This window comes from Pectinophora gossypiella, chromosome 26 (assembly GCF_024362695.1).
Source record: "Pectinophora gossypiella chromosome 26, ilPecGoss1.1, whole genome shotgun sequence".
Classification (NCBI taxonomy): domain Eukaryota; kingdom Metazoa; phylum Arthropoda; class Insecta; order Lepidoptera; family Gelechiidae; genus Pectinophora; species Pectinophora gossypiella.
The window spans coordinates 79,543-106,165 of record NC_065429.1 but is presented as its reverse complement, the minus strand read 5'-3'; the positions used below and the strand labels follow the sequence as shown (position 1 = coordinate 106,165).

General features: G+C 45.1%; 1 protein-coding gene across 1 annotated transcript; it reads left to right on the top strand.

Moving 5' to 3' along the window:
- Nucleotides 1–26,623, top strand: LOC126378274 (uncharacterized). The gene is made up of 24 exons (XM_050026466.1): nt 1–25; nt 305–502; nt 3,482–3,682; nt 4,022–4,181; nt 4,329–4,539; nt 5,823–5,914; nt 6,809–6,936; nt 7,610–7,702; nt 8,920–8,999; nt 10,423–10,556; nt 12,023–12,119; nt 13,350–13,426; nt 14,716–14,782; nt 16,014–16,218; nt 17,317–17,356; nt 18,108–18,208; nt 18,756–18,950; nt 19,359–19,518; nt 21,202–21,409; nt 22,797–22,888; nt 23,395–23,522; nt 24,834–24,899; nt 25,739–25,818; nt 26,483–26,623. The coding sequence occupies exons 1-24, from the start codon at nt 7–9 to the stop codon at nt 26,621–26,623; spliced, it is 2,973 nt and encodes a 990-aa protein (XP_049882423.1). The 5' UTR covers nt 1–6.

Below are 26,623 nucleotides of genomic sequence, written 5' to 3'. Positions count from 1 at the left end.
TCTCCGATGCAGCATCTCATGAGAGGTAATTGGTGTCAGGATTATTACTGAGCCGCCAAAGACCCAGACATGGCTCATGTAACGACTTCATACTTACATCAGAACATATATCTTATTGTGGAGTTTAAGCTTGAACTTGTTATGTTGTTAAATACATTGTACATACAGTGTACATACTTTTAAATGTTGAGTTTTGGATTGACGCTTCGATGCGCTTCGATTCTGTCCTAGTATCGACCCTTATCGACTAAATCAAATGAAGTGAGAGACAACGCGACTATTATTTGTTGAATGTCACGCGCAGGGTGGTACGGCGGCAAGCCCCGGCTGACCCTGGACGCGGCAGTGCTGGAGCGCCAAGTGTCTGCGGACGAGGCGCTGCTCGATCCGGTGCTGGGCCGCGACGGCGAGGCAGCGTCCCTGCCCCAACACAAAGACAGCCGGCAGCTAGCTGTCAACGTGCCGCTCAGCGACCGGCTGCCCTACCAGCGCACCCTCACTGGTAAATAATATACTTAAGCCTAGGGGTGGTATTAATAAACCAATCTCACCTTCGAGACTGCCCTCAAGATCATGTCAATGTGACAGTCCTTATATAAAAACAGGGACTTGAGCATGATCTTGAGGGCAGTCTCAGCTGAGATTAGTTTATAAATACCACCCTAGGTTACACAGTGCGAGCTGACCGAGTCAGTTATTGAGGTGCAGCTACTACGCACGTGTGACCGCATCATACGAGTTACTGTCATGTACGAGTGGAACAGTTGCTCGCGTTCGAGTTACTTCAACATTTTTTGTTTTTACACGCTACTTTCCTTCCCCCACCACACCACTCGCACGCCGGGTACAGTGTTTCTTGTTTGGGCGACATGATACTAACGAATTATACCAGTACACTGGTATAGTAGCTGTCTTCTGCGAGGCCAGCAGTTTGCATAGTGTGACCGTGCGAGGCGAGTCGAGCTACTGTCATACGAGTACACAGGCACAGTGTGTCTATTGTCACATCAGCTGCTCGCACTGTGTAACCTAACCTTTAGTCTTCTTCTTCTATCATGTGGGTTGTGAGGTGGAAGACCAGTTACTATTGAGCTGCACAAAATGGCTCATGTCACGACTACGTACTTACATCAGCCAGTAGTAACCGGGACCAACGGCTTAACGTGCCTTCCGAAACACGGATCACCTTACTTTCGGACAATCTGGTGATCAGGCTGCATTGTCCTAACCAAACTAGGGTTCAATGCATAATAAAGTCGCGTTTATTTCCCACCGGGGTGAGCAGAGAATATTATGGAATTCTATTGCGATTCTATACTTCTCCTGCTTCCTCCACATTCAATCGTGTCATGCGCACGCCGGTACAGAGTAATGAATCTCACTGATAATATTTAGTTATTTATTGATATCAGGATCTTTAAACAAAGAGCAGTCTTCGATAAAGCGTTGAGAATCGAACCCAGAACCCGCTAGATCGTGAGCCCAACGCTCTAACCACTAGACCACGGAGGCTGTTAACCAGCAGTGGAGCGGCTTGGTGGCATAAATGCTGTATTCCCCATTTAGTTGTCTGAAGGAAGACCAGTGTCCAGCTGTAGGACGCGTATTTAGCTATTTATCAATAAATAATTCTTTATTGAACAAAAACATAAGCTCAGGACATGTACAGACGAATAAAATACGCACAATAGGCCATTTTATGTATGTTTCTTGTAGAGAATCGCACCGTGGAGTCGGCAATGGTTGTATTAATATTACGGCCTCCGTGGTCCAGTGGTTGAGCGTCGGGCTCACTAACTATGTCAGGGGCCTTTGGCGGCTCAATAGTAACCCTGACGCCAGGGTTGATGAGGTTGGTACTCCACCTCACAACCCACACGATAGAAGAGAGAATACTTACATACTTACCCATAAAATGCATGCGCTGACATAAAAATATTAATTAATACCTATAAGTAGGTGTGATAAATGCATCGCAGTTAGATAAGGTGTGAGTGTACATACATAAACCCACACCTACTTCCCACCGGGGTAAGCAGAGACTCAATGAGACCAACTTCTTCTACAGCGCTCACCCTGAGCAGCTACAGGTGCACCAATACAATGATAATGAGTTATATTCTTCCCGCCTCACAACCCACACACACGATAGAAGAAGAAGACTAAAGGTTAGGTTACACAGTACGAGCAGCTGATGTGACATATATTCCATTTGCTTCGATACTGACACACTTGGAGTTGACCTTCAATATCTCACCATGGATGAGGCTGTCCTCTTTGGACGTCCTCATACTGTCGCACACAGATGCTGTTGTGCTCTGCCTGGAGTGTCGAGGATGGTAAAAAATACAGCGACTTTGAGTTCACCACGTTATATTATTAAATAATTAGGCACACACAATTATACGTTATTTATAGTTCGTTGATCGTAGAAGAAGGAGAGAAAAAGGTATTGCCATTTTTATTTCATCATCATCATCAGCCCATTAACGTCCCCACTGCTGGGGCACGGGCCTTCCCTATGGATGGATAGGGAGATCGGGCCTTAAACCATCACGCGGGCCCAGTGCGGATTGATGGTTATTAACGGCTGCTAATGCAGCCGGGACCAACGGCTTAACGTGCCTTCCGAAGCACGGAGGAGCTCGAGATGAAATTTTTTTTTTGTGGTCATCCATCCTATGACCGGCCTTTGCGAAAGTTGCTTAACTTCAACAATCGCAGACCGAGCGCGTTAACCGCTGCGCCACCGAGCTTCTCTATTTTCATTTTTATGTATAAAAAGGTAAAAAATAATAATTTGTTGGATGTTGCCCCGGACACTTCATACAAAGAAACTTCGCTTTACACAGACACTACACATTGACATTAACGTACACGCGCATCTGTGTGTGTAACGTCTGACTAAAGTAAGATCGCGGGGGTGAGGTAAACCTAGCTGTCCGGTGGGGAGCGGAGAGATGTGGTTCAATTAGTATTAAGTAAGTACTTACTTGAGGAGCTCGGTGGCGCAGCGGTAAACGCGCTCGGTCTGCGATTGTTGACGTAAAGCAACTTTCGCAGAGGCCGGTCATAGGATGGGTGACCACAAAAAAAAAAAGTTTTCATCTCGAGCTCCTCCGTGCTTCGGAAGGCACGTTAAGCCGTTGGTCCCGGCTGTATTAGCAGTCGTTAATAACCACCAATCCGCACTGGGCCCGCGTGGTGGTTTAAGGCCCGATCTCCCTATCCATCTATAGGGAAGGCCCGTGCCCCAGCAGTGGGGACGTTAATGGGCTGATGATGATGAAGTACTTACTCCTTATTCTATACGTGTGGTTAGCAAGGTACTATGCTCTGCTCGGTACCACGAAAACATCATTTGGCGGCCGCACATCATTTCAACTTAAAATTCGCCGTCAGAACACGAGTGATCGGCCGTTCTGAAGGCCATAAACATGTGATGTTCTCTTTGTGGTATTTTATTATTCCCCTGCATTAGATCGGCGACACCCGGCGTGTGGTGAAGAGATGTACGACGCTGAACTCCCGTCGGTGTCAGTGATCATCATCTTCCACAACGAGCCGTACTCCATGCTCCTGCGCACCATCTGGTCCGTGGTCAACAGCGCCAAGCGGGACCGGCCCTGGTTCTCGCAAGCCAACTTTGAAGACGTCAGGACGGGCCGCATGATGGCCATGGGTGCGTTCCTCCCATCTTCTTACACGCTCTCACACAGTTGGCTAGTCCTTACAGACGGCGACATGGTTCACTGACGGAAGCTGTGCCTCTGACTACGCAGATGGGAAGGTACTTCCTAAGTAGTCGCGCTTATAATTACAATATTTTATTAATACGTACTATCTTCTTTCGTGAGGGTCGAAGATTGACCGCACCAATCTAGCGTCAGGATTATTCTATGGAAAGAAAGATAATAGTTCCTAATCCTATTATCCCCCTGTTGGGATGCAGGCCTTGAATAACAGATTTCCACTCCTCGCGATCTTTTGTACTTAATATACCATCATGTGGTACTTGCAGGTTACCCAGGCCAGGACCCCAGCTCGCAGCTGGTGTACCTGAAAGAGATCATCCTGGTGGACGACCACTCCACGCTGCCGGAGCTGAAGGATAAGCTCAGCCACTACGTGCGCACGCGCCTGCCTCCACACCTCATCCGCATTATACGACGGAAAAATCGGTAACTATAATTATACGTATGTACACAGATACACGTCACAAGCTGCCTCCTTCGCTCCAGCTTGTTTGGCAGGAGCTGGGGGTTCGAATCCGTTCAGATTATTAGGTTAGGTTACGTTTGATTTTACTCACGTGCTTTGGCCAACAGCAGGGGTGTAGTGCAGGCGAGGCTGGAGGGCGCGCGGGCCGCGAGCGGCGAGGTGCTGGTGTTCCTGGACGCGCACTGCGAGGCGCAGCCCGACTGGCTGCGGCCGCTGCTGCAGCGCATACGGGACGACCCGCACGCCGTTGTCATGCCCATCATCGACACCATCAATGAGACCAACTTCTTCTACAGCGCTCACCCTGAGCAGCTACAGGTGCAACAATACAATGATAATGAGTTATATTCTTCTTATGTAATCAAACTTACTTGAGCGTTTCGCATCGTCCTTCATTATGCGCACTGCTAGGGAGTGGAATTCTCTGCCGTCTTCTGTATTTCCAAATGCATATAACACGGGAGCTTTCAACGCCATAGTGAACAGGCACCTTCTGGGCGAGCTCCATATTAGGCCTCGTCAATGCCTTCGGTCAAGTCTAAATAAAAAAAAATACCACAAAGGTCTACCCTTGATTCCTTCAGGCAATCTCCGACCAACCTCTCCGATAAAAGTTGAGCCTCACAATGATGTCGATTCTGGCAGACGCCAATGAATAATACACTAAGTATATTATTTTAATATCGTGAAACTATAACTTTCGCGTAAGAGTACACGGCAACCAATTCGAATCCTTGAAAGTTCATCCCGCAGTGGTCGTCCTGCCCCTGTGACCTGACTCCTGTACGCGGGAGGAGTTTATGAACGCTACCGAAATTGCTGTCCGTGTGGCAAAATACCGGGCTGCATAAATCTGAATGCCATCGGAACGACGAGAAGAGTGGCCGTATGGTAGTCTACCTACTAAGTCTCTCTCTCTATTTAAGAGCTGCGCTCTTGTCGGTGGAGTAACCGCCATTCCTCTCTTCTTCCCGCCAAAACCTTCACCTCCCGATACGACACGACCTGCACCTTCTCTTTTATTTGTTTCATAAATGTTATCCTAGGTCTACCCCTTCCTCTCTTCCCTTCAATTTTTCCTTCTATAATGTTTGTTATAAATGAATCGTGTCGTATCAGGTGGCCAATCATATTTCCTTTTGTATATTTTTCCTACTAAGTACATCCGGTATAAAGGCCAAATGCGAGCGCATGGACGTCGGAGTTGAAGCAGTCGCCGTAGCCGAAATCGGCTGGATCGCATCATCATCATCATCATCATCATCATCTCATCCGGTATCCACCGTCATGCTATTATTATTATTGCGTATGGCAGACAAATATCCTGCTTGGATCAAATATCCAGCTTAAGCTCCCTTAACCAAGTTTCTGCTGCATCCATCACACAATGCAGCTCGGCTATACCACCTGGGAACCGGTGCAGAGGGCACTCGTTCACTATGTGAGATATGGTTTGGTCCGGGTGACCACATGCTATTACGCCAAAATCATGCAAAATCATGCTAAGTCTACGTGTGATACGTCAGTTTAAAAGTACGTTTGTGTGTCTGCTAGAATTACAACTGCTTGAATTTGTTTGTCCATGCGTCGGGTGTCTGCAGGTGGGCGGGTTCACGTTCGTCGGCCACGTGACCTGGATCGACGTCTCCGAGCGCGAGCAGCGGCGCCGCGGCCGCGCGACTGCGCCCACCTGGTGAGGTGCCCTGGACACTCCATACTTCTTCTATCGTGTGGGTTGTGAGGTGGAGTACCAACCTCATCAACACTGGTGTCAGGGTTGCTATTTAGCCGCCAAAGGCCCCTGACATGGCGCATGTAACGACTATTTACTTACATCAGTAAGTAGAAACCGGGACCAACAGCTTAACATGCCTTCCGAAGCACGGATCATCTTACTTTCGGACAATCTGGTGATCAGCCAGTAATGTCCTAACCAAACTAGGGACCACCGGGATAGGCACCACACTAGAGACCGGGAATCGTACCCGGAACCTCCGGATCGTGAGCCCAGCGCTCAACCACTGGACCACGTGGACGGCCACACAGACGTGTGAACTCCCCCTTTGGCAAAGGGTGAAGTAATCGAGCTCGTATAGGTACGTTACATTACAGACCTTGTACTACACAGACACTACATTTCCGTAATGTTCGTGTTGGAGTTATGCGAGTGGATATCAAAATGAAGGGCGGGGTGAGGTTGCTCGGATCGGTGCGGGGCAGAGTGTTCATTCGTAGTACTTTGGTACTAATGTTTGTTCTCCAGTCTCCGTAGTGCAGTGGTTTGAGTATTGGTCTCTCGATCTAGAGCATAGGTCACGGGTTTGAATCCCGGTTTGGACATATCAGATAAATTACTAATCGCTTATTTCGTTAGCGGTTGGTCCCGCCTATTAGTCGTAAAACACCTCCATCCACCCGCAGTGGAGCAGCGTGGTGGAGTATGCTCCGTAACCCCTCCGGTTGATTGAGGGGAGGCCTGTGCCCAGCAGTGGGACGTATACAGGCTGTTTATAAGTCGTCATCATCATCATCATCATTATCATCATGTTATTGTAAGAAGAAGAATGTTTATTCTATTGTGTGTCAGGTCCCCAACGATGGTGGGCGGGATGTTCGCCATCGAGCGCGAGTACTTCTGGCAGCTGGGCGGGTACGACGGGCTGATGATGGGCGTCGGAGGGGAGAACCTCGAGATATCCTTCCGCATCTGGCAGTGTATGTATCACTCCAAGCGGCCCATATAACTAGTATACAGGGTGTGACACTGTAACACAGTGTGAAGGATGACTCGGACCATGATTCTAAGTTAATTTCAAGTGGAATTTTCCATCGCAAATATATGGAATTGGAAATATTTAAAAAGAAACACAAAAAATATGTATTTGCGACGGAAAATTCCACTTGATGTTAACTCAGAATCGTGGTTTGAATCATCCCCCTCAGTATTCGTTACGGTGTCGCTTGCATTCCGTAGGAAATCGACTGATGACTCACTCACTCACCAAGAAATCGCAGAAACTACAAGTGCTAGGATTCTCAAATTTTGCAAGAGGGTACCTTTTACCACGTAGGCGCTCACTAATACGGGATCTTGCGAAATTCAACCCCTTAGGGGGTAAAATAGGGGGGTAAAGTTAGTATGAAACTTATAGTTTTAAAAATAGTGTTTCACGCGAACGAAGTTGCGGGTAACAGCTGGTAACTTGAACGTCTCATCCGCCTAAAACTACTGCAGCCTTTTACAACCTGTATGGCTGGGGAAAAGTAGCTGCAATGTCAGTTCCACAGCAGATTTTCCTTTTTTACAAAGTTTGTTTAATTACTGTCTTAAAACCGCTGAAAAGTTTAATTCTGAATAATGAATAAACGCTTGACGTGACGTGTGCAGGCGGCGGTACTCTGGAAGTGATCCCGTGCTCGCGAGTGGGCCACGTGTTCCCGCGCGCTGCGCCCGCGCCGGCACTCACCGGCGACTCACACGGTCTGTCTACATAACGTAACAATTAACTATAGCGCACATAGGAAATATTTAAGTAACTTACTTACCTATTACCACTACTACTTTCTATTTTTAATAATAATAATATACAAATAAATAATATACAAATTATATTCGCAATATTCATAATTACCTAGTTCATATAGCAAATGTAAATTCAATTAATCAATCAATCAATAATACTTTATTGCACAACAACATATACAAAGGACATAAACATACGAACTAAACATAAATTGTTACTGGCAATAAATTTATTCTTATTCTTATTCTTAAATAGTCTTAAGAGCTAACGGTCCCCAGACCTTCGCTATTTTATCTGACAAATCCACGTTGATTCATATTTCACTTACGCTCGTATATCGAACCAGGCAGCTTTATTGAACAACCCACACTGCAGTACAGTCTACACAACAAAGTGACTTCATGAGGTCCAATATCTGGGGGGTTAAAAAGTCCACATCGAAGCAAGCAATTAATGTAAGAAAGCAATATTGCAATTTGACGTTTGCGCATATACAGGGTGTTAGTGACATCGTAACGAAAACTTTGAGGGATGATTCAGACCATGATTCTGAGTTGGTATCAAGTGGAATTTTCCGTCGCAAAAGTATGGATAGGAAAATAATTAAAAAAAAACACAAAAAAATTCATGAATTTTGCGACGGAAAAATCCACTTGATATCGACTCAGAATCATGGTTTGATTCATCCCTCAAAGTTTTCGTTACGATGTCACTAACACCCTGTATACATATAGTAAGTGTGCAATGTCAACAAATGTCGAAAGTCAGAAATGTCAGTCCGTGGTCCAGTGGTTGAGCGTTGTGCTCACGATCCGGAGGCCCCGGGTTCGAATCCCGATCTGGACATATCACAAAAATCACTTTGTGATTCCTAGTTTGGTTAGGACATTACAGGCTGATCACCTTATTGTCCAAAAAGTAAAATGATCCGTGCTTCGGAAGGGACGTTAAGCCGTTGGACCCGGTTACTACTTACTGGTGTAAGTATGTAGTCGTTACATGAGCCATGTCAGGGGCCTTTGGCGGCTCGACAATAACCCTGACGCCAGGGTTGGTGAGGTTGGTAATTCACCTCACAACCCACACGATAAGAAGAAGATTGCTTTTATCGATGTAGCCTTTTTAACCACTCAAATTACGATCAATAATATTCCGACCATGAGTTGTCTCGCAGGCATCAACACGGCTCGCATGGCGGAGGTGTGGATGGACGACTACAAGGAGCTGTTCTACCTGCACCGCCCCGACCTCAGGGTGAGTGCATTCTCACTATCATCATCTTCCCAGCGTTATCCCGCTGTCACAGAGTCCGCTAACCTAACCTGAATATTTGACAGATCCTTTTTTTACAGAAGCAACTGTCTGTCTCACCTTCCAATCCGAAGGGAGAACCAGCCCCATACAGTTTTACTACGCTATCCTTCACCGCTGATCACGTCATTATCATTCATGATCCAACTATGAATTCCAAAACAATTTCAAATATCATTGGTTTAGGCTTGTGGTGGATTCGAACCTGCGACTCACACTGAGAGTCAAGCGTTCTTTCAACTGGGCTACCACGGCTCCCGGACAGATTTCCACTCATCATCTAAATATATAAAAGGAGAAACTGACTGACTGACATATCAACGCACAGCCTAAACGGCTAAACGTAGGCACTTGAAATTTGGAAGGGACGTAGCTTAGGTACCGTAGGGGTGCACTAAGAAAGGAATTCCCGGAATTCCCACGGGAACGGGAATCAGCGGGAAAATCCTTTTGTATGAAAAATCTAAACCGCTTAAGTTAGACGCTTGAAATTTGGCATGCAGGTACATTAGTAAACTTAAAGCTTAGTTGCAACAGGATATTGCAATATTCCCACGGAAACGGGAGTTAGCAGGAAAAAACATTTGTATGAAAAAATCGAAACCGCGTAAGATACGAGTAGATGTTTTCAATCTAGCATACATGCATACCTTAGTAAATATAAAGTTTAGTTATGGCTGTATTTTGAAAAATGGGAGTTAGCGGGAAAAAATGTTGTATGAAAAAATCTAAACTGCATAAGTTAGATGCTTGAAATTTGACATGCACTCCCACACACACAAAGATCTCTCTTAAATAACACGCCACGCGGACGAAGTCGCGGGCAAAAGCTAGTCACTAATATAAGAGCCACGCTCTTGTCGGTGCAGCATTCTCCATGCTACTTTTTTAGGGAAAAGTAGGACAGTGATTTCCATCTTGCCTTCCGCCCCGCAGTACTCTGTCTGACGCAAGTGGGATGGCGCCCTGAGCAGTATATTTCAAAGCCGTACTAGGACTTCTGTCCATCGCCTCTGAATAGTACTGACAGTTGCTGCTGCCCAGCCCCCGTGACTCTTCTCTTCCGCCCACTAACTTTCTAGTTTGGAAGATTGTAACTAAACTTTCATTGTTGATATTATTAATAAGTACTTACTTGTAGTTTGCTTAGTTAATAAGTGTTCTATTATTACTATTATATTTTTAATTACTCATTAAGGGGGTGAAGAGATGTCGTGTATCCGATCTCTTGAACTTTGGCATTGACTGTGTGCATTTACGCTCGTGCTAAATAAACCTAAATTAATTAATTTTAGTGGGTTTAGTATTACTCCAAAAACATAACATCTCGACTATTTGAATCGACTGTTCTTGGAATTCCTTCTAGAACAATCGGAAGGTGGGTGACGTGTCGCCCCGCCAGCGGCTGCGCGCGCAGCTGCAGTGTAACAGCTTCGAGTGGTACCTGCGACACGTGTACCCGGAGAAGTTCATACCGGTGCGCGGGTTTGGATACGGCAGGTAAATATATTTTTTTCCAAGCCTACATTTTAGATTTAGTATGTTCGATTCTGCTCCGGTCCGTCCAAAACCCTGGTAGTTGCCGCTGTTCGAATCCTCACATAAAATAATGTGGCAACACTAGTTTTTAAGTTTTTAATTCGACCACGAGATGACGATTCTAACACTCTCTTTACTTCAATTTTTTACTTACTCACTCAACATGTAACTATATTATTATTAAATACAATCCAAATTTAACTTTTATGTGCAATTTCATTTAAATAACTCCAGCTCCGCACAGCGGCTTCCGAATACATCCCGCTTAGGGACGGTACTGAAAAGTATCGGCACCCAAAGGACGACCCGTTTACTCTAACCGTAGAGACGGCCAATCAGGTAGAGGTGTATAGTCATAGAATTTTGGCGGCGAGGGTGTGCTGCCGCCAAAGGATGTTTTCGTGGTACCTAACAGAGCATAGCACCCCGCTAGCTACAAGTTGGTAGTGTGACTAGGGATCGACGAACCAACGGTGTTACGTTGGAAGTTGTATAATTATATGGGTCTTGCTGTGTAAACTTCGATATCGCGTTTCACGACTGCTTGAATACTGCAATATTTGAAAGAATTAATCGACCCTAGCGGGTTGTGAGCGCTGATTGAGGGAAGTCGTCGACCACTGAGGGGTCCTGAAGTGTCGCTGATTGGCTGCCTCTTTGGCGGCGCCATCTGTTGCATGTGGGCGAAACTAGGTGGCCAACTTGTTGGGTCCGCCACAGAATAAACAATAATATAGAAGGGACACTCCGCCCCGCACCGATACGAGGTAGGAGCGAGTTTGATGTACGGTCACGATCATTAATATGTACCTATACACTTTGGTACCATGTCACATTAACTTTTTTGACAAATTGAACTGTAAGTCTCACTAAATGTCAAATATGATAGTGCGACAGGGTTATAAAGTGGGTACATTATATTGTTCATGACTGTACCTCACCCCCGATGGGGTCACGTTAGTCTATTTAAGCTGTAAGCCGCTAAGGAGTATGTACTCTGCTTCGCTCGCTCGCACGGGGTGAGACGGCACACGGGAAGAACAAGATTGTTATGTGGAATGGTCCGGGCTGTGGTATACAAAATTACACCCATTCCTCTCGCCAGCTATATTTAAGCCCCGTGTAATAGGGGCAAAACACTATACTACTGTACTGTCTATCTATTTTTTTTGTTCTGTCTGTCTATTGTACTGTATTCATGTGTTATGTCTGATTGTTGTAATTTAGTTCTGTGCAATAAAGTATATTTAATTTGATTTGAATTTTGATTTGAAACCACGTGATATTAATTATCTACGACACAAACTTGATTTTAATTAAACTCATAAAGTCGAATTCAGTGATTTGGAACGGCGGTTTCAGCGGCTCGGGAACCGGGATTCTCGCAAAAAATGCATGTTTTTAATTCTGCCATTGACGTGTTGCAGGTTCCGTAACCCGGCCTCCGGTCTCTGCCTGGACACGATGCAGCGCGAGGAGGAGGGCTCCCCGCTGGGAGTGTTCACGTGTCACGACACCATGCAGGTACACGACGCGACGTCACCACACACTTCATACAAACCACCTCGTTTTAGGCGATTCTCACACGGCCCCGCATCATGCTGCACGTCGCGCACTCACGCGCGTAGGGGCGTTTTGTAGATTCGCACGGCGGCTCTCATTTCATTCAAAGCCGGACCAAAATCACACGCGGCACTGTGGGTTTCGGTGTGCCATACCTTGCGTCTCGCCCCGCACCTACGCGCGGGGGTGCATGTTTCTCCGCTTGTATGCGCGTGATCCGCATGAACGCGCGTGGATGCATTTTCTGTGTGTTAAACCGTGCGTGTTTTCAAGGGAGATCAGATCACAAGCAACGGAAGAACACGCATCCACGCGCTACGCGTCATACGGGGCAGTGTGAGAATCGCCTTACACAGACACTGCACATTGACGTTATCGTACACGCGCTGTGTGTGTGACGTCTGACGCCAGACGATTGAAGACTAAAGTAAGACCGAGGGGGTGAGGTAAACCAATACTAAGAGAGCGGACCGCAGCAAACCCTACGTCACCGACTACCACGATGGGACCAGTTTATAGTTGTCACTGTTTGAATAGGCTAGATGTGGCGTCCTTAAATTAAAGTAAGTATTCTTTTTTAACAGCCTCCGTGGTCTAGTGGTTAGAGCGATAGGCTCACGATCTGGAGGTCCGGGTGCGATTCCCGATGGGGACATTGTCGAAATCACTTTGTGAGACTGTCCTTTGGTAAGGACTTTTCAGTCTTGAATCACCTGATTGTCCGAAAAAGTAAGATGATTCCGTGCTTCGGAGGGCACGTTAAGCCGTTGGTCCCGGCTATTAGCCGTAAAAATACCTCCACCAACCCGCATTGGAGCAGCGTGGTGGAGTATGCTCCAAACCCCTTCCGGTTGATTGAGGGGAGGCCTGTGCCCAGCAGTGGGACGTATATAGGCTGTTTATGTTATATGTAGTCCTGGGGTACACCGGCTTGCTTCCCGAACGGAGAGCCCCGGTTCGAACCCCGGCACCAGACTTGCACCAATAAGTTATTAATTTATCTTAAGTGCAGTTCACTAACACAGTTGTCTCGACCATTATAGACGGCGATACGGCTCACCTATCACGTTGGTCTAACAGAAAGCTCGGTGAGGTGTGGGTACTTAGTTCATCTTGCGATGGATGTATCTCTGACTACCCCAATTGCGATATAGCCGTGTGCTATGTGTGTAATATGTGTGTAATCCACAGACGTCGCAGTACCTGACGCTGACGTCCAGCGGGCAGCTGCGGGACGAGCTGCGGTGCATCCAGCTGCAACCATCAAAGTGAGGGCAATGGCCGGGTTCACCAACATTACCATCTAGATTAGCTTCTCTAGATTTTGCGTTATAGCTTACGGCAACGCGGAAACCCCTCCGGCCAAGTAATTAAAGCAGGTTAAAGCCATCAGCGGCAAATCTATAATACTTCACGTAAAAAAAATATATGAATGAATGAAATATTTATTTGAATGATTGAATGAAATATTTATTTCAGATATTTATCCATATTTTGTTAGTAATAGAAGATTATATCTAAGTTAGTAAAATTTATAATTTTCATGCATGCATGTATTTCCGGAGAGGAAATAAGATTGGCCACCTGATACGACCCGATTCATTTATAACAAACATTATAGAAGGAAAAATTGAAGGGAAGAGAGGAAGGGGTAGACCTAGGATAACATTTATGAAACAAATAAAAGAGAAGGTGCAGGTCGTGTCGTATCGGGAGGTGAAGGTTTTGGCGGGAAGAAGAGAGGAATGGCGGTAACTCCACCGACAAGAGCGCAGCTCTTAAATAGAGAGAGAGTCACATGCATGTACATCCAGTGAGTGAGGATGGGACTGTTCATCCTTTAATATACGGATACCCTAGGTACTATAATGTTATCTGTTCAAACGCGTGACTTACAGCTTAGTCTCACGGGTTCGAATCCTAGTTCGACGGACTATAAACCACTTAATTCGAGTTTGAGTTTTAATTTACGTTTGTTAATTGATTTTGTGGCCAGTTCAGCAAGGACGCGAGTGGATGTGTGTACAGATGAGTGTGCCCTCCCCTTTCGGAATACAGGCGTGCAGATTTATGTTATGTCGTAGATAGGAGAGACGGACTGGTAATTTAATGACATTAATAAGTGAAAACACACACAGAGTGAACGAGTGCCCTCTGCACCGGTGGCCAGGTGGCATAGCCGAGCTGCATTGCGTGACGGATGCGGCAGAGACTTGGTTAGGGGAGCTTCAGCTGGATATATGATCCAACCAGGATATTTTATTTTTATCTGACATACGCAATAATAATAAATTAGATTAAACTGTCTTACACGCGTTCCAAAAGTCAGGGACTCCATAGGCCCGAGATATGGAAACGACATACAAATAATAATAATTAATAAGTGAAGTTTTCACATATTATAGTCGGCGATACGGCTCACCTATCACGTTGGCATAGAATAAGGAATAATATTATAACCTCGGTGAGGTGTGGGTACTTAGTTCATCTTGCGGTGGATGTCCGTGTACGTGTTCATGTTATGTAATGTATACTTATGTCTTGATGGTGTTACCAGGACACCAACAAGCGGCATTGTCGGGACCCTCGTCATGAGCCGCTGCGACCCCAACGACTACAACCAGGTGAGGAAATAGATATGACAATTAGTATTAAACTCGGTTTTGCCCGCGACTTCGTCCACGTGGCGTGTTATAAAAGAGAGATTTTTGTGTGTGTGGGAGTGCATGTTTTCAAGCATCTAACTTATGCAGTTTTGATTTTTTCATACAAATGTTTTTTCCCGCTAACTCCCGTTCCCCTGGGAATTTTGCAATATCCTGTTGCAACTAAGCTTTAAGTTTACTATGGTACCTACATGCCAAATTTCAAGCGTCTAACTTAAGCGGTTTAGATTTTTCATACAAAAGGATTTTCCCGCTAATTCCCGTTCCCGTGGGAATTCCGGGAATTCCTTTCTTAGTGCACCTCTACGGTACTTAAGCTACGTCCCTTCCAAATTTCAAGTGCCTACGTTTAACCGTTTAGGCTGTGCGTTGATATGTCAGTCAGTCAGTTTCTCCTTTTATATATTTATAAGATAGATTAGTTTGTTGTGATCATGTGGTGGAGTAAAATGGCCACATCGGAGCAATTCATCTAAGAAAGCATTATAGCAATGTAATGCATTTTTATATGCGCAAATGTCAAATTGCAATATTGCTTTTTTAGATGAATTGCTTCAATATGGCCATTTTAACCCCCTAGGTAGGTACGCTCAATCCTATGACAAGCCGCCATTGCTAGCCCTTGATGACTTAAGTGTTACCATTAAATTGGTATCTCCAACATTCCAAGGACGTAAATTTTATTATTGAAAATTAAGTTGAATTACTGACTTAGTGTATTTAATTACTATTAAGTGATTAAAACTGTAAATCTTTTACTAAAAATCCAAAATTTCCTTGCAAAATAAATATAAAAACATTAGTTGTGGGTAATTTATGTTTTACAAAATGGCAACGCAGCGTGGGATGACGTCAGCTGGGCTAACCTTGAAACGTTAGCTGTCACTTTTGAGCATACCAGCCGGGGCCGCATGACAACCATGAATTATATTGAGCGCTTCGACCAATAAACGATACGAATGCTATCTGATCTACGTAGATGGACGTCAAACAGCTATTGGCCTCGATATAAATCGCGCCGCGCGCGGCGCGGTTACCGTGCAGAGCCTACTGGTCTTCTTATAGTACCATGGATGGGGTGACGACGAAACACGGCTTTTATTTTCCGCTCCCGATTAATAGTCGTGAGTTTATGTCATAAAAGTGTCATTGTCGATACTGGTCAACTACCCCAATGGTATCTGCGTAGGTGTGGCGCTACACACACAACGAGCACTTGGTGCACGTGAAGACGGGGCTGTGTGTGGAGCTGCACCTGCGCGATGCGGCGGACACGCCTACCGCGGAGCTGCGCGCGCGCCATTGCCGCGATAACGGCTCTGAGTACTCGCGGGCGCGGTCGCAGCAGCGCTGGACCATCGACTACAGCGAGCGTAACGGCTTCGGACGCACAGGTATAATATACATTCAACACACAAAACAGCAGATTCCAAATATAAACATTAAGTAAGTACTTCAGTGTGTTTCACTAATGTCAAATGACATTCTCTTGTTACCCCGATACCACGCCGGCGCGGTCGACGTTGTTCCCTCATTCGTTAGCGCCATCGGCCCACCAGGGTCGATGAATTCATTCAAATAGAATCCTCTCAGATGGCGTTTAGGCAACATCCTTAAATTTATGTAAGTACCGAGAGAGAGCATTAGATTACCTTGTGTTATCTATGAATTTCTTATCTGTGGCCAACTCTTTAGTAATACAAGCAAAATATGAGCCATCGAAATTGCGAAAACCTATGCAGTTGATCTGTTAATGGCTATGGCCTATAGTTTTATAATAGATAGTGTTTCGCAGAGATTTATCTACAGAGAGTTCCGTCGAGTCTTCGGTAAGGGTAATTTGTAAGTTTCTTTGTAATGGGGTAAAAAAAAACAAGCGTGTTTCTTGATCTAGCTAAAGCCTTCGACACTGTGTCGATGCGAATATTTGAAAATACCTACAGCTCGTAGTAAATAAAGGCCTTGTACGTTATCTTATTTTTAAAGCTAGCTTAAAAACCTCTGTCAATGGGTAAAAAAATGTGAAAAAAATTACTTACGAAATTCCGATAGACTTTGGCGTTCCCCAAGGTAGCGTGCTAGGTCCTGCTCTTTTCCGGCTCTACATTAACAATATCACTTGGCGCCTTGCCTCTGACTTTAATTGATGATATCTCTCAACTCCTATACTTAAAGGTTGCCTGGAAGAGATTGCTACTTAGCAATAAGGCCGCCTATTGTACTAATTCTATTTCTCTTTTGTTTTGTATTTTGTTTTTTCCTGTTTGTGCAATAAAGTATTTGTTATGTTATGTTATGTTAACTATTCAATGAGAAGTAGAGGTAGATGGATGCTTTAAGAAAGTGTGAGAAAGACGCTTAATTGGAGATTATAGGCCGAAGAACACGCGACAGCGAGAGGAGTAGAAGAATTATGAGGAGGCCATAAGCGGAATAAGAATGTAGAACGTTACAATAACAACTATCAGTTGAAGTCGAATTTTAAATTACAGGCGCCGTGTCAAAGAATAACCCCAAAACGGTTTTGCGGAGGTAAGTGATGTTGGCTGACACGTTTCGGCCAAGTAGAATGCCATTTGCGAGAAATATAAAAAAATACTAACCCACATACTATACAGCTAAAAGTTGTTCATAGAGAATCAAGTAGTATGTAAAGTCGAAAGTCCATTAGTACTTACTGAAAATTAAGACTGCGCGTGCGATACGGAAGAATGCAGTGCGCTTATCTACAAAGACTAGCATTTCCACACGGAGATATCCGTTGATCACGGAGGCGCGGGCGGTGGCGTAATAATATTATATTATAGGCAGTATTAAAGAAAACGTCTGGTTCATCAAAATTAATAATTACATTTCAATATAGACAATGATTTACAATAACTTCCATGCGCTGTACCAGTTAGATCTGTCAAAGTACAGAAGCTAGTGTTGTGACGTCATTGACACTCTTGACCTGGCTTTCTTTAAAACATCCTGGATCTGAACGCGGTATGTACAGTCATGAGCAATACAATGTACCCACTTTAGGACTCTGTCGCACTAACATATTTGACATTTAGTGAGACTTACAGTTCAATTTGTCAAAAAAGTTAATGTGACATGGTACCAAAGTGTACACATATTAATGCTCGTGACCGTACGCCTAAGCCTTCTTGCAAACTCTACTTACACCCGAATTTTAAATATTTTTCGTAATAAATAATAGTTAATATTTTTTTCGACATTCACGTCATGTTTTGTCATGCATGCATGCATCATGTCTAATGTGATATTGTAATGCCAGCCGCACGTGGGGTGACGAGACCGGTCGGCACTGCCTCTCCCCGCCCGCCGAGGACCCGCACCAGTATGACCCCACCTGCAGCAGCACTGACAGCATCTACGGTACACACACATACACAACATCATCACCAGCCCATTAACGTCCCCACTGCTGGGGCACGGACCATCCCTATGGATGGATAGGGAGATCGGGCCTTAAACCATCACGCGGGCCCAGTGCGGATTGGTGGTTATTAACGACTGCTAATACAACCGGGACCAACGGCTTAACGTGCCTTCCGAAGCACGCTCGAGAGCTCGAAATGAAAACATTTTTTTTGTGGTCACCCATCCTATGGCCTGTGCGAAAGTTGCTTAACTTCAACAATAGCAGACCGAGCGCGTTAACCGCTGCGCCACCGAGCTCCTCATCTCATAGCCTCCCCTCTAACAACCCGCACACACATACTCCCTAGCGTTTTCCCGTTATTCACACAGTCTGCTTACCTGCAGATTTGACAGGTCCGGATTATTACAAAAGCTACCTGTCTGACCTTCCAACCTGCGAAGGGAAAACCATCCCAATACAGGTTAAGTGAGGTCACATACCTCGAAACAACCTTTCTCGGGAATATGGGTTTCCTCACGATATTTTCCTTCACCTTTGCAGATCGCCGGCACGAAGCGTGCACGAATGTCACATACAATATGACGCTGCCGTCGGCGTCAGTGATCATCGTGTTCCACAATGAGCGGTACTCCGAACTCCTGCGCACCATCTCGTTCTTGGTCGACAGCGTCCTGCGGGACCAGCCCTGGTTCAGGCGAGTGCTCGACTCCAAGAAGAGTCGAAATTGGAATCCAGGTTGGTTATAATCGTGAGCACTTCACTAAGTAGATCTTAGTAGATGTAACGGCCTCTGTGGTCCAGTGGTTGCACGATGGGTTCACTATATCTGGAGGTCCTCGGTTCAAAATTCGAATCTCAGTGGGTACATATTACAAAAGTCAATTTTTAAAATTGAAAGTAAAATGATCCGTGCTTCGGGGTAGATCCCGGTTACTACTACTACTATGACTACTGTCGTTACATGAGCCGTGTCAGGGGCCGCTGGCGGCTCTATAATAACCCTGACACTAAGGTTGATGAGATTGGTGATCTACCTCACAACCCACACGATAGAAGAATATAATGACGACCCGGGATAGACATACAGGAGTCGCAGTCACCAGATGCGGCTAAGACGGTATGATGATGGCAAATTCCTTGCAGGATACCCAGGCCAGGATCCCACTTCACCGCTGGTGTACCTGAAGGAGATCATCCTGGTGGACGACAACTCCACGCTGACGGAGCTGAAGGACAAGCTCAGCCAGTACTTGCGCACGCGCCTGCCGCCCGACTTCATACGGATAGTCCGGCTGCCCGAACGGTAAGTACATAACACCATCTTTGCTATTTTGCTTTTGCTATTGGTCTTCTTAATTCTTCCGTAAACAGTTATCATTTAAGGTCCACTTTGTTACGTGTGACTTGAATTAAATCAATCATAGAGACATTCAATCGCTGTCATTAGTACGATCATAAACCCGTGTGTTTTGACGTCGTGGTATCAAGTGGTATGCGACCTAATCTGTATTGGGTCAGACAGGCAGTAAGTAGCTTCTGTAAAAAGCCGGACCTGGCAAATCTTCAGGTTAGGTAAGCGGACCCTGTGAACAAGGGATAGTGTGAAACGATGATGGGGGTGTGGCTTGCACTGTGGCGAGTTTCGCGACCTCCTGAACCTTAAAACCCCGCCCAGACGCGCCCCAGACGCCGTCCAAACTAGGACAAATCCGGGGAAACCATAGTCTAGTTAACACGGGTAATATGTATGGAGCGTGAAGTCCATCCCTAGGTCAGCGCCTCAGCAGGACCCCCGTGAGTGGCGTGTTTTATATTTTATCTAAAAACCAAATACAAAAAAAAATAGTTAAATAATTTTGTTATACTTCTATTTTTATTTTATTAGTTTTCTATAATTTTTATTGACTTTTATTAATTTGAATTTGGTTTACTTATGTGAATTAATTTAATGACATTTATTTAAATCTGTACAACAACTAATTTCATAATAGGACCTTTGTATTGACACTTTTATATTTTTAATTTTATAAATTTTGCATGATTTATGTACTTACTTAATCTAAATGCACGGTAAACTATATTTTTTTGTAACATCTGTCACACTGCATTTATGGCAAATAAAGAATCTTATCTTATCTTATCTTAAAAAATATATGAAATTCATATATTACGACACTGAGACCCTTATTTATTTATTTAGATAGGTATACCAACAGACCCTTGATGGGTTATAAACGTGTCAAGTTCACGTCTGGTAATGTTCTGGCGATTTGAGTGCGTTTGATCACGATCCAGCCTGGTCTTAACCAGCGATGTGGTCTAAGGGGGAGCACGCAAACCCAAATAGTGCCTAATGCACTTTTGCCTTGAAACTCCCCAAATTGTATTGGGGAACAATGACGCAGGAAGAGAATTCAATTTTTTAGCAGTTCGCATAATGATGATGACGTGAATGAGGCGAATCTAACGATTCGAAGAGTGAATATTATATAGTTATTAGGTAATACATTTTTGTTGTTGGTATTTATTTATTTATTTAATTAGTACTAGTAGTAGTATTATTCGTTATAAGTAGTAGTGAGGAGCTCGGTGACGCAGCGGTAAACGCGCTCGGTCTGCGATTGTTGAAGTTAAGCAACTTTTGCAAAGGTCGGTCATAGGATGGGTGACCACAAAAAAAAAGTTTTCATCTCGAGCTCCTCCGTGCTTCGGAAGGCACGTTAAGCCGTTGGTCCCGGCTGCATTAGCAATCGTTAATAACCATCAATCCGCACTGGGCCCGCGTGATGGTTTAAGGCCCGATCTCCCTATCCATCCATAGGGAAGGCCCGTGCCCCAGCAGTGGGGACGTTAATGGGTTAATGGGCTGGTGAGTAGTAGTATTATCCATTAGTGGAGCAAGGTGGTATACCCCCTCCGGTTGATTAAGGAGGGCTGTGCCCAACAGTGGGACATATATAAGCTGTTGATATTATTGTTGTTATAGCGTGGGCAAAGTGAACGGGCGCGTGGAGGGCGCGCGGGCAGCGACGGGGTCGGTGCTGGTGTTCCTGGAGGCGCGCTGCCGGGTCGGCGCCGACTGGCTGCGGCCGCTGCTGCAGCGCGTGCAGGACGCGCCGCACGCCGTCGTCGCGCCTGTTGTCGCCCCCGAGGATATGAGCGCCGATGACAACGACGTCGATGATGATATCAAGGTGAAAACCTCTGAACTCTTTTTTCTCTCTCTTTATTTAAGAGCTGCGCACTTGTCGGTGGAGTACATAAACAGCCTATATACGTCCCACTGCTGGGCACAGGCCTCCCATTAATCAACCGGAGGGTGTATGGAGCATACTCCACCACGCTGCTCCACTGCGGGTTGATGGAGGTGTTTTTACGGCTAATAGCCGGGACCAACGGCTTAACGTGCCCTCCGAAGCACGGAACCATCTTACTTTTTCGGACAATCAGGTGATTCAAGCCTGAAAAGTCCTTACCAAACAAAGGACAGTCTCACAAAGTGATTTCGACAATGTCCCCATCGGGAATCGAAGACGGACTTCCAGATCGTGAACCTAACGCTCTAACCACTAGACCACGGAGGCTGTCGGTGGAGTAATCGCCTCAATTTTCATTACTCCATAGGTAGATAGGGCGTGTAGAACGGTGGTTGCCCCAATCGCCTTCCGTTCCGCAGTACACCGACCAATTTCTCAATCGGTGATGTTCTAGCTAGAGCCCTACCAGAATCCATTTCCTCGGCCTCCAACCAGTCCTGATACCGCTGCTGCCCGGCATCAGGGGTGCGCTTTTGAAGTAGTGGCGCCTACTCGCTACGTCACAAGATCGTCATAGAACCTAAGTAGCATTTTATAAGTTAGCCCGTCCCAGTGAGCTACCCACTACGTTCTGCCAATCCTGAACACTTTTACCTTGCGTAAAATTGAAACCTACCTGCATTGCTATTTGAACATAAAATAAGCTCACGACTGTATCCCAATTGGGGTAGTCAGAGGTACATCCATCGCAAGATGAACTAAGTACCCACACCTCACCGAGCTTTCTGTTAGACCAACGTGATAGGTGAGCCGTATCGCCGTCTATAATGGTCAAGACAACTGTGTTAGTGAAAACTGCACTATTACTACTGCTAACTACTTACATACTATTATCGGCCCACTGAGGTCGATTTATTCTTTCAAATATAATCCCCTCAGACGACGCCCTGAGCCGAGGTTCGCGCCCAACTGGGCACCCTCAGGCCTGTTGTCTTAAATGTTGTACCGGGTGAGAGCCCTCAACGCACCCCATTTGTTCGCCCAAGTAGTTAATGCAATGCAAAAAGAAAAACTATTTATTATTATTTATTTATTTATTTATTTGTACACAATGAAACAGACACAAGAAACATACAAAGAAAACAGATAGTACAGGCAAGCTTATCTCTAAACAAAGAGATTTCTTCCAGCTGAACTATTTGATGTAAGTAAGTAAAACTTTTCTTATTATTTACTACCAGGGAGTTTGAAACATAAATAAGCGGGCCCTGTGAACGCGAGATATCGCTGGGGGTGATAATGCCAGTATGTTGTGTGTGCGCAGGTGGGGGGGTTCACATTCGACGGAAAGCTGACGTGGATCCCGGTGTCGCAGCGAGAGCAGAAGCGGCGCGGCCACGTGATCGCGCCCACCTGGTCAGTACACCATACACACTCACGCCTGTAACCACTGTGACTTGTAGCCACATTTAATACAAAATCTTAAGAAGGACATGATCAACCGCAAGGTGATCAGGGGGGTTACAAAGGCCATATCAAAGCAATTCGTCCTCTAATTTGCGCATATAAAAGTAAGTGCGCAATGCAAACAAATGTCAAATTGCAATATTGCTTTTTGAGACGAATTGCGATGATGTAGTCGTTTTAACCTCCCAGCTCACTATCCAGATGCCACCTTGTCAGGAATATCAGCTTGCCAAAATGTCTATATGTCGAAATGTCCCCATGTCGAAATGTCCCCATGTCGAAATGTCCCCATGTCGAAATGTCCCCATGTCGAAATGTCCCCATCCCGAAATGTCCCCATGCCGAAATGTCCCCATGCCGAAATGTCCCCATGCCGAAATGTCCCCATGTCGAGATGTCCCCGTGTCGAAATGTCAACTTGTCATAATGTGACGTTGTGTTATGATTGTGTGGAGGTCCCCGACGCTGGCGGGCGGCATGTTCGCCGTCGGGCGGGAGTATTTCTGGCAGCTGGGCGGGTACGACCCGCTCCTCGACCGCCACATGGCGGCGCACCTCGAGCTCTCCTTCCGGATCTGGCAGTGTACGTACACAACCACGGAATATAATATATGAAACACGTTGGAAAGGCGTCTGTTTTCCGACTCACTACTGTCTGGGAGTCTTCAAGGCTAGAGTGAATAGGCATTTGCTAAGCGTGATCCACCCTAGACCACATCGTCTACCATCAGGTGAGATTGTGGTAAAACGCGAGCCTATATAACCGCTGTCGCCGGTTCTATCTCATTACTTTTATTACTACTTATGTATATGTGTGTCGTAGATTTTACCTAAATAAACTTTTTTATTATTATTATTATTTTTACTTCTTACTTTAGATAATATTACAAACGCTTAAGAATACTATGTTAGTACAAGGAAACTATACAGGGTGTTAGTGACATCGTAACGAATACTGAGGGGGATGATTCAGACCATGATTCTGAATTAAAATTATTTACTTAAGTGGAATTTTCCGTCGCAAAATTCATGATTTTTTTAGTATTTTTTTAATTATTTTCAATTCTATACTTTTGCGATCGAAGATTCCACTTGATAATAACTCAGAATAATGAGCTAAATCAGCTCTGTCAGTATTCGTTACGATGTCTCTTACACCCCGTACCAGTACATACTGGTAGCCATACAAGTACGTATGGGTGTTAGTGACACCGTAACGAATACTGAGAGGGATGATTCAGACCATGATTCTTAGTTGATATTAAGTGGAATTTCCTGTCGGAAAATTCATGAAAATTTTTGTGTTTTTTTATATTACTTACCATTCCTCACTTTTGCGACGAAAACTTCCACTTGATATCAACTCAGAATCATGGCCTTAATCATCCTTCAAAGTTTTCGTTACGATGTCACTAACACCCTGTATACTTAAATACAATAAAAGATAAGCCCCCCCCCCCCCCCCAACTCGATTCACTTCTTCACACGTGCCACGTGTAGTTCTGTGAACCGACCGAGAACAGGCGAGTCGAATCTCTCCGCTATCATCCTCAGAACTTTATATAGTTTACTTTTTTTGTATAGTCGTGAGCTTATCTTCTATCGTGTGGGTTGTGAGGTGGATTACCAACCTCATCAACCCTGGTGTCAGGGTTACTATTGAGCCGCCAAAGGCCCCTGACATGGCTCATGTAACAACTACGTAGGTATTTACGTAGTAGTACCTAACCGGGACCACGGGTGATCAGCCTGCAATGTCTTAACTGAAACAGTGATTTTTGTGACATGATCCCAACGGGATTCCAACCCGAGACCTCCGGATAGTGAGCCCAACGCTCGACCACTGGACCACGGAGGCCGTTATGATGTGTATGTTTGTATCGTGTATGCGCAGGCGGCGGCACGCTGGAGGTCATCCCGTGCTCCCGCGTGACGCACCGGCCTCGCTTCTACGAAGTGGGTATGTACAGTCATAGAATAAGGAATGATACTACGTATAGAACGGCAACTCTTACCTCACCCCCCTCGGTCTTACTTTAGTCTTCAATCATATGGACCTGTTTCAAAGGATATTGTGTATTGTTTGCAAAAATATGAGGTCTACCCCTAGGAGAACATTTATGTAACATGTTAAAATATTATATTTGAATTTCCCGCCTTATTTTCAACTCGCACTTGACCGGTTTTTTGTTTTCTCTCTCTATTTAAAAACTACATAATCTGTGACAGTTAAGCGAGTGTATAAAAATTAATAAAATAATTAATTCATTAAAACAAATAAAAGGTGCAGGTCGTATAGTATCAGGTGAAGGATTGGGCGGGAAGAAGAGAGGAATGGTGATTACTCCACCGACAAGAGCGCAGCTCTTAAATGGAGAAAGAGAGAGAATAATTTCCTGCATTTTATTTGTGTGTGTTTGTTCTACTAACGCGCCCTGCGTCTGGGATGAATACCACAGTTGTTATGATTGTATATAAAGAGACTAGCTTTTGCCCGCGACTTCGTCCGCGTGGCGTGTTATAAAAGAGAAATATTCTTCATACAAAAGGATTTTCCCGCTAATTCCCGTTCCCGTGGGAATTTCGGGAATTCCTTTCTTAGTGCACCTCTACGGTACCTAAGCTACGTCCCTTCCAAATTTCAAATGCCTACGTTTAGCCGTTTAGGCTGTGCGTTGATATGTCAGTCAGTTTCTCCTTTTATATATTTAGATGAAGCACACCAGCGCCCCCTGACTATGTCGTCAAGTACTACAAGGTCCTTTGTGACCACATTATAATTTCAAGTATGTATGTCAGGCCAGAGCACTGCGCTCGTGGCGGAGCTGTGGATGGACGAGTACAAGGAGCTGTTCTACCTGCGCCGCCCCGACCTCAGGGTGAGTGCGTCGCAGCGCCTCATCATTCTGTTATGTTTTCATAAACATTTCAAAAGGTACTTATTACGTGTGGGATGTGAGGTGGAGTACCAACCCCATCAACCCTGGTGTCAGGGTTACTATTGAGCCGCCAAAGGCCCCTGACATGACTCATGTAACGACTAATTACTTACATCAGTAAGTAGAAACCGCGACCAACGCCTTAACGTGCCTTCCGAAGCACGGATCATCTTACTTTATGGACAATCAGGTAATCAGCTTGTAAAGTCCTAACCAAACTAGGGATCACAAAGTGTTTTTTTTGTGATTGCGAGACCAAAGCTCAACCACTGGACCATGGAAGCCGTCAAAAGGCTGTGGATATGGAGGAATGCTGATAAACTTTATATGTTTCAGCAATCTTTTTCTCTCGTCAATGACTGAACTCATCAACCCTGGTGTCAGGGTTACTATTGAGCCGTATTTAAAGTTTTGCAGAATTTCCGTAGGAAAATCATCGGTAAAAATTATCGTCTGAGCTTTACAAGAGCTGCGATTCAAATCCCGTCAAGTCAGAATTTGTCGATTTAATTTTCCTTTTATGAATCGATAAGCACGGGTAGTAAGTGCTATAAAAACAAAATAGTTATCGGTATTCAGCTCAATTATTTTCCTTTCCTTCTAGAACATATCGAAGGTGGGCGACGTGTCGTCCCGCCAGCGGCTGCGCGCGCAGCTGCAGTGTAACAGCTTCGAGTGGTACCTGCGACACGTGTACCCGGAGAAGTTCATTTTCTTGTACAACGCCGTCGGCTACGGCAGGTAA